The sequence below is a fragment of the Artemia franciscana genome, chromosome 11 (genome assembly GCF_032884065.1).
Source record: "Artemia franciscana chromosome 11, ASM3288406v1, whole genome shotgun sequence".
NCBI lineage: Eukaryota > Metazoa > Arthropoda > Branchiopoda > Anostraca > Artemiidae > Artemia > Artemia franciscana.
Window position 1 is genome coordinate 29,788,539 of NC_088873.1, and position 7,860 is coordinate 29,796,398.

Here is a 7,860-nt window from a genome sequence, read left to right on the forward strand (position 1 = left end):
CCCTCCAATTTTTGGTTATGTAAAAAGGGCAGTAGAACTTTCATTTTTAGTTAGACTTTCAGTTTTAGTTAGCTGGGTCGATATGACCAACCCTGGGAAAAATGAATAAGAACGAACAAACAAACAAATAAACATGCATCCGTGATGCATGAAAAACAAAAACTCTACATTTTTTACAGATAATAGAAACCTCTACACAGGAGTTTCCTAATCCGCTGCATCAGATGATGTGGCTCTACAACTCTTAGAAGGCATGAACCTTTTTTTGAAAAACAGGCAAATTTTCTCAGGCTCATAACCTTTGATTGCTCAGACAAAACTTAATGAAAATTGTATCTTTAAAATCAGTATAAATATGCAATTCCCTTGACATAATTATTGGTATCAACATTCCGTTGTTATATTTTCGGGTACTATTAAGTCTGGTCGCTCCTTACTTGTAGTTCGTCACCACGAACTGTTTGATTCGAATTGATTGGCTCTCTCATAATTTTCAAGTTCTCTGCCAATCAGCTTCTTATCGCGAAAAGCCAATTTTTTGTTTCATAATCTTTTTCACTACTTAAAAAGGTGCTAGAGCTTTTTATTTAAATGTGAATTAGCCATCCCCCTAATTTTTCAGATTCACAGGTTCATTCTGATTATCCCTAGGGAAAAAATTACTAATAATATGCATAGATGGTTACTTTTCTATTTTTTCTTTTTTTACACATTCCATATATTTGTTCATATGAGCATGAAACCTTTTCAATAAATTCTGTGCTGAACCTGATGATGCGACTTTTTCAATGTTACTTGCCTATTTGGGTACGTTTTTATCTTTTTCCAAATACCAGGTATTTTTTTTCTCTGGCGTGTATGATTTTTCTGTGTTTGAAACCAGCACAAAGAGTTAATTGTTTTAATGTATTTATTATTACCAGCACTCCTTTTTTTAGAGTTTTCTTTACTATTATCCCGTGTTACTCTTTATTTACAGCTCATATCCCGAACCGTTGGATATTTGAGACTTCACTTAAGTTTTAGTGAGAATTTGGTTTTCCCTAAAAGAGCCATGTTTAACGAATTTAACTGCAGTTCTATGACCTATGCTTTAACAAAACTTGATTGCGGTTATATAAATTACGCAACAGAATAAAACTCATTACTCCATGACGCTAGGCGTAATTACTATACTAGTATAAAAGAAGAAAAATCCAGTGAAAGTAACAGTTTTGTCAAAAATTACACACGATAGAGACTGAAAATGATGAAAGCAGTATTTCTTCTCGTTCTTTTCGCAATGATTGCAGCTGCGTTCGGTAAGAGATCAGTCTATCTTCATGCATGTTTTATGAAATGGTGTTTCATTTTTCTTAAACTTTTTACTGGCATGACATTTGTTAAATCTTCTCCTAAAGTTGTGCGACAGAAAGAAATTGCCCCTATACATCTATAAAGTTTACTGTAATTAAAATTTGTGGTGAATGTTACAAAATTCAGAAAGTTCCTATTTAAATGGAATTAAGTATCATAACTAAATGTGACAGTAGCATCATTTCTGTTTTTTTGTTTCGCAATGATTGCAGTTGCATTCGGTTAGAGACCGGTCGATCTTCATGCATGTTTTATGAAATGGTGTTTCATTTTTCTTAAACCTTAAACTTTTTACGGGCATGACATTTGTTAAATCTTCTCCTAAAGTTGTGCGACAGAAAGAAGTTGCCCCTATACATCTATAATGTTTACTATAATTTAAAAATGTGATGAATGTTACAAAACTCAAAAAGTTCATAAATAAAAGGAATTAAGTATCATAACTAAATGTGACGGTAGCAGCATTTCTGTTTTTTCGTTTCGCAATGATTGCAGTTGCATTCGGTAAGAGATCGGTCGATCTTCATGCATTTTTTTGTGAAATGGTGTTTCATTTTCCTGAGATTTTAATTTTTTACGGACATCACATATCTTAAATCTTCTCCTAAAATTGTGTGACAAAAACAAATAGCCCCTATGCATCTATAAAGTTTTCTGGAATGAAAAATGTAATGAATGCTACAAAATTCCAAAATTTCATATTTAAATTTAACTAAATATTATTACTAGGTATCACAATAGCAGTATTTCTTTTTGTTTAAAGTCATTTTGTTTTTGAGGGTGAGCCAGGGTGCAGAGCTCTCCTATGGACGTTCTTGTTGACACTATTTTAAAGAAAGCTCTCCCTAAAATGAGGTTTGAAAACAAAATGAAAAATGTAATGAATGCTACAAAATTCCAAAATTTCATATTTAAATTTAACTAAATATTATTACTAGGTATCACAATAGCAGTATTTCTTTTTGTTTAAAGTCTTATATTTAAAGTCTTTTTATGAATTTGGTTGGCTTTATTAGTTCATTCTTTAACCCAATTACCATTTTGCACGGGGGTTGGATGGCACAAAGGTCTTGTAATCCTATGACCTCCAAGCAGACGAAAACATTTTCTGTGACTGAGTATTTGATTGGGGAAGGGGTCAGTGGTGTGACCCCAAACCTTAGCCAGAGTCAAAACTAAGATCTAATTGGATGTCTTAAAATTCTAGGGGAATAACACAAGAATTATTGAATGATTTACCCAAAACATTGTATAAAGCTCTCGGCCGAAAGCAGAAAGTTAGAAGATCGTTATCTGCGCCACGCGAACCATTTTTTCATGCATACAAAAAGTTGTTTCTTGAGTTGCTTTAAAAATAAAAAAATATTTCATTTAACTAAATTAATTCAATTCAAACGTTATACATTCACTGGGGATTTATTGCACATGTATATCTAGATGCAAAGAAAACAACTTTTTCTACAAGATTTTTTTGATTATAGTCATTTATTCAAATAAGTGAATAATTAAGTCCCAGATTGTTTCCTGAATTTCTATAATAATTTTAACCATCCTATATTTTAGTACATGCTTAACATTCGTTAGAAGGCTTAAAAACTTTGGTTTAAAATGAAAGAAGAGTATCTCAAAATTTACTGTATTTTTATTTTAATTTTTCGAAATTTACTAAAGATAAAAAACATTAAAAAAAACAAATACTTCTGAAACTTAATAACATTTTTTATTTAATTAAAATAAAGCTGTTTTTGTTGTTGTTTCATCTGATGTTTTGTATTCTAGTAGGTTTAATAGCGTAAATTTTCATATATGCTTTTGTAATTTGCTTATTTATCTATAAATTTAAGCTGAAACTTTTTTAAACCATTAAGATCTAACAAAAAGTCTTCATTTTACGACTTAGCTGAGACGAAAAGACAAACATACGCTATCCAGACAGATGCAAAAACACTTTATTTTGTGATTAAACCAAAAAGAGGCACTTCAAATAAAATAGAAAAGAAGAAAACAAAAACTAAAAGTCACTACAAAATAAAGTAGCAAACAATTAGAGTCACATATTTAATAAAAAATTACAATTATGAAACAAAAACAAAAACTAAAAGTCACTACAAAATAAAGTAGCAAACAATTAGAGTCACATATTTAATAAAAAAATTACAATTATGAAACAAAAACAAAATAAGACATATTTGAATTAAAAGTCTGAAGAACAGAGAATTACTTCAAAATATAGCGAATAAGTATGAATAACCTTATAATTACGGGCTAAACACTATACGAAAGGAGTGCAAAAAAAATTGAGCTTATTCGTCTTTTTTACAACCCTGGAATCAATGAGATACAATTTTATATCTTACAATTGCTTAATTAGTGATCGTTAACGCTTTCGTTATTTATTTTCCTTTTTGTTTTTCTTTTGTCACTTCGTGCTCTTGAATTTGTTTTGGTAAACTTGTTATATCCCTAAAAGAAACGCTTCTTTTTGTTTTCAGCTAAACCTCAAACTAATCCCATTGAAAACAACATAGGGACATATGCTCCTTCGGAAAATGTCCCTATTGAAGGAGAAGAAGATGCTGATGCTCGTTATAGAGGTAAAACCAGTATTTAAATATATATATTCAAAATATATTTGCCCTCAGTTTAGAAAAAAAACGCTAGGGAATATCTGTTTTCTTTTACTACTTAGAAAAAACAACATTCACAATTTTTAAGTATTGAGTTGTTTTATAGATATAATTCAAACTTTAAATTGTATATTTTAGTGATTTCTTGCAATCGCAACTTTTAAGAGAAATGTTTAGGTAACAATGGTTATGAAACGTCGTAAAAGCAAAATTTCGCATACATTTTGTTGCTCTCTAAGGCGAAAGTGTTTACAGCTTCCATTAACAACGGAGTAAAGTCCTTAAAGCTGAAATTTTACTTTTGTCTTGTATAAATATTTGGACTAGACAATTACTAAACAATATAAATAACAAAGAAACAAGTACTCTCTAGTGAAGATTAAAAGGTCGGTTGCGAAGATTGAAGGGGCAAAATCAACAAAATGTATAGTTAAAAAATGATAAATTTGTTTCTTAAAACTTGGTCGCAATTATAGCGGCAACAAATAACTTTAATATTAAAGGCTTGAATTGAATAGCTTATACACTGGATACAAAAGTATCCAGTGGAAAAAAAAACTCATCTGATATCAAATTAGTTTTAGCCGTAATGACTTGACCACTGTTAATACTAGCAACAAACTGAAGCGGCAAACTACCTTAGCCCAACATAATTTCGTACGTTAATCCTTAATCCCAGCATACCACTCCTTAGCCTTACCATATACTTCCAATTTGAAAGCTAAATTTTATTGGTCTAACCTTTCTTTTCAAATTTTTGGCATCTGTATTTCTATTTTGTTTTGGTTAGAAATTATCATGAATAAGTAGCCTATTGATTTGGCATTGTACAGGCAAACTTTTCCGTCATGTCAATGATTAAAAAAATAATAACCAAAACACCATGCAATAATACTCAGGACAAACTTATCTTTCTTGTCTTGGACTTATATTAAATAAAAAAAGAAGTTTTTTTAACTGAAAGTAAGGAGTGACAATAAAACTTAAAACGAACAGAAATTACTTCGTACATGAAAAGGGCTGCTTCCTCACCAGCGCCCCGCTCTTTACGCTAAAGTTTGACTCTTGCTCTTAACTCTTCTTTTTAAAACAGTAAAAACTTTAGCGTAAAGAGCGGGGATTAATAGGATTAATATATTTCTGCAACCAAAAGTTTTTATGATAAGTTTGAACAGATGGGGAGAGTAGAACTTACATCTTCTCTCCTCCAGAAATGATCTTAGTTTCCTCTTTTTTCGGTAGCTTCCTGAAATACTAAAATATTTTACCAGGCTACAGCAACTTTTGGAGATAAATACACTAGCTTTCAATGCTACACATCTAACTCTCTGAGGTTGAAAAGAAACTAAAATAACTGAATAATGGAGTCTCAGTGAACTGGCAGTAACCTGCTAATCATTTTTTAGGCTATGGAGGCTATGGTGGATATCGTCGTCCATATGGCGGCTATGGTGGAAGCTATGGTGGCTATGGAGGAAGAGGATATGGTGGCTACGGTGGCTATGGATACAGAGGATAAAGTTTATCTTTTTATCTTTCCTCTTATTATATCGCAATCTTTTATTTAACGAAATAAAATTTACGGTTAATTTTACTGTTTCTATTTAACTGCAGGAAAATTTTATTTAACTGTGGTAATCGTCTTGTGGTGATTGTAACCGTTTCAACAGAGACGTGAGTGGTTCTTTTAATATTAAATAAAAAAAAAACAAGTTTTTGTAACGGAAAGTAAGGAGCGACATTAAAACTTAAAACAAACAGAAATTACTCCGTATATGAAAGGGGCTTTTCCTCCTCAACGCCTCCCTCTTTACACTAAAGTTTGACTCTTTCTCTTAACTCTACTTTTTAAAACAGTAAAAAAATTTAGTGTAAAGAGCGGGACGTTGAGGAGGAAAAGCTCCTTTCATATACGGAGTAATTTCTGTTTGTTTTAAGTTTTAATGTCGCTCCTTACTTTCCGTTAAAAAAGTTGTTTTTTTTTTTTAATTTAATTTCTGAACGTTTTTGAATCAATGCATGTTCCTCAATGCCCCGCTCTTTACGCTAAAGTTTGACTCTTCTCTTAACTCTATTTTAAAACAGTAAGAAACTTTAGCGTAAAGAGCGGGGTGTTGAGGAGGAAAAGCTCCTTTCATATACGGAGTAATTTCTGTTCGTTTTAAGTTTTGTTGTTGCTCCTTACTTTCATTTAAAAAAACTTGTTTTTTCATTTAATTTCTGGACGTTTTTGAATTAATGCATGTTTTGATCTTGGCTCTCCGCACATAAATAATTAAAACAAAATTTACATATTAATTCATTGCAATTAATCGGAAGATTTTGAGAAAAAAGAAGCGAAGGAGGAGGCCTAGTTGCCCTCCAAGTTTTTGATTACTTAAAAAAGCAACTAGAACTTTTAATTTTTTACAAACATTTTCATTGGTAAAAAATATACGTAACTTACGAATTAATTTACGTAACGAACTTCTATATTCGTAGGTTTGTATTGAGTATATGCATGTTTTGATTTTGGCTCTCCGCAGAGGAACAATTAAAACGAAATTTGCATTTTTTTATTTTTTTTTGGCTAAATGGCTTTTTCATAATTTTGATCGAATGATTTTGAGAAAAAAAGAGCGGGGGAGGAAGCCTAGTTGCCCTCCGATTTTTTGGTTAATTAAAAAGGCAACTAGAACGTTTAATTTTTTACGAATATTTTTATTAGTAAGAGATTTACGTAACTTATAAATTAGCTTACGTAAAGAACTTTTGTATTCTCATATTTTTATTACATACATGAGGGGGTTCGCCCCCTTGTCAGATCCTCGCTCTTTACACTAAAGCTTAAATTTTGTCCCAGTTCATTAAGAATGACCCCAGAATCACAAAAGCCGTAGAATAAATAGTTGAAATTACTAAAAATACTTTAACGTAAAGAGCGAGGTATTAGGAGGAGGTGAGCCCCTCAAATGGGTAATAATTTCCGTTTGTTTTAAGTTTTAATGCTGTTCCTTACTTCCAGCTGAAAGTACTTTTTCATATTTATTTTTTGTGTTTTTAAATAATGCTAGTAGATCCTGCGCTCCCTTCATGGAGATTTTCATCCCCCATGACAAATTATCGATGGAAAGTTCCCCCAGCATATCCCCCTCTTCTCAACCCCACCCCCAACCAAAAAAATCCTCCTGAAAACGCCTGTACACTTCCCAATAACCATTACTATATGTAAGCATTGGTCAAAGTTTGTAACTTGTTGCCCCTCCCATGGGGACTGTGGGGGAGTAAGTCGTCCCTAAAGACATAGTTATACGGTTTTTCGACTACGCTGAATAAAATGGCAATCTCAGAATTTTGATCCGTTGACTTTGGTAAAATAATTAGCGTGGGAGGGGGCCTAGGTGCCCTCCAATTTTTTTGGTCACTTAAAAAGGGCACTAGAGCTTTTCATTTCCGTTAGAATGAGCCCTCTTGCAACATTCTAGGACAACTGGGTCGATACGATCACGCCTGGGAAAAAGAAAAAAAAAACAAAAAAACAAAAAAACAAATAAACACGCATCCGTGATCTGCCTTCTGGCAAAAAATACAAAATTCCACATTTTTGTAGATAGGAGCTTGAAACTTCTACAGTTGGGTTCTCTGATACGCTGAATCTGATGGTGTGATTTTCGTTAAGATTCTATGACTTCTAGGGGGCGTTTCCCCCTATTTTCTAAAATAACGCAAATTTTCTCAGGCTCGTAACTTTTGATGGGTATAACTAAACTTGATGAAACTTATATATTTAAAATCAGCATTAAAATGCGATTCTTTTGATGTAGGTATTGGTATCAAAATTCCATTTTTTAGAGTTTTGGTTACTATTGAGCCGGGTCGCTCCTTACTACAGTTCGTT

At 32.1% G+C, this 7,860-nt stretch overlaps 1 protein-coding gene across 1 annotated transcript; it reads left to right on the plus strand.

Moving 5' to 3' along the window:
- Positions 1 to 1,141: 1,141 nt before the first annotated feature.
- On the plus strand, positions 1,142 to 5,577 carry LOC136033067 (shematrin-like protein 2). Its single transcript, XM_065713666.1, has 3 exons — positions 1,142 to 1,301; positions 3,849 to 3,950; positions 5,390 to 5,577. The coding sequence occupies exons 1-3, from the start codon at positions 1,247 to 1,249 to the stop codon at positions 5,500 to 5,502; spliced, it is 270 nt and encodes an 89-aa protein (XP_065569738.1). The 5' UTR covers positions 1,142 to 1,246; the 3' UTR covers positions 5,503 to 5,577.
- The last annotated feature ends 2,283 nt before the right edge of the window (positions 5,578 to 7,860 follow it).

Bases quoted from the DNA above. Each gene is read 5' to 3' on its own strand.
- LOC136033067 (XM_065713666.1), top strand. From the start codon at position 1,247: ATGATGAAAGCAGTATTTCTTCTCGTTCTTTTCGCAATGATTGCAGCT. The intron at 1,302-3,848 runs GTAAGAGATCAG...TTTTGTTTTCAG, and splicing joins AATGATTGCAGCTGCGTTCG to CTAAACCTCAAACTAATCCC. The intron at 3,951-5,389 runs GTAAAACCAGTA...ATCATTTTTTAG, and splicing joins TGCTGATGCTCGTTATAGAG to GCTATGGAGGCTATGGTGGA.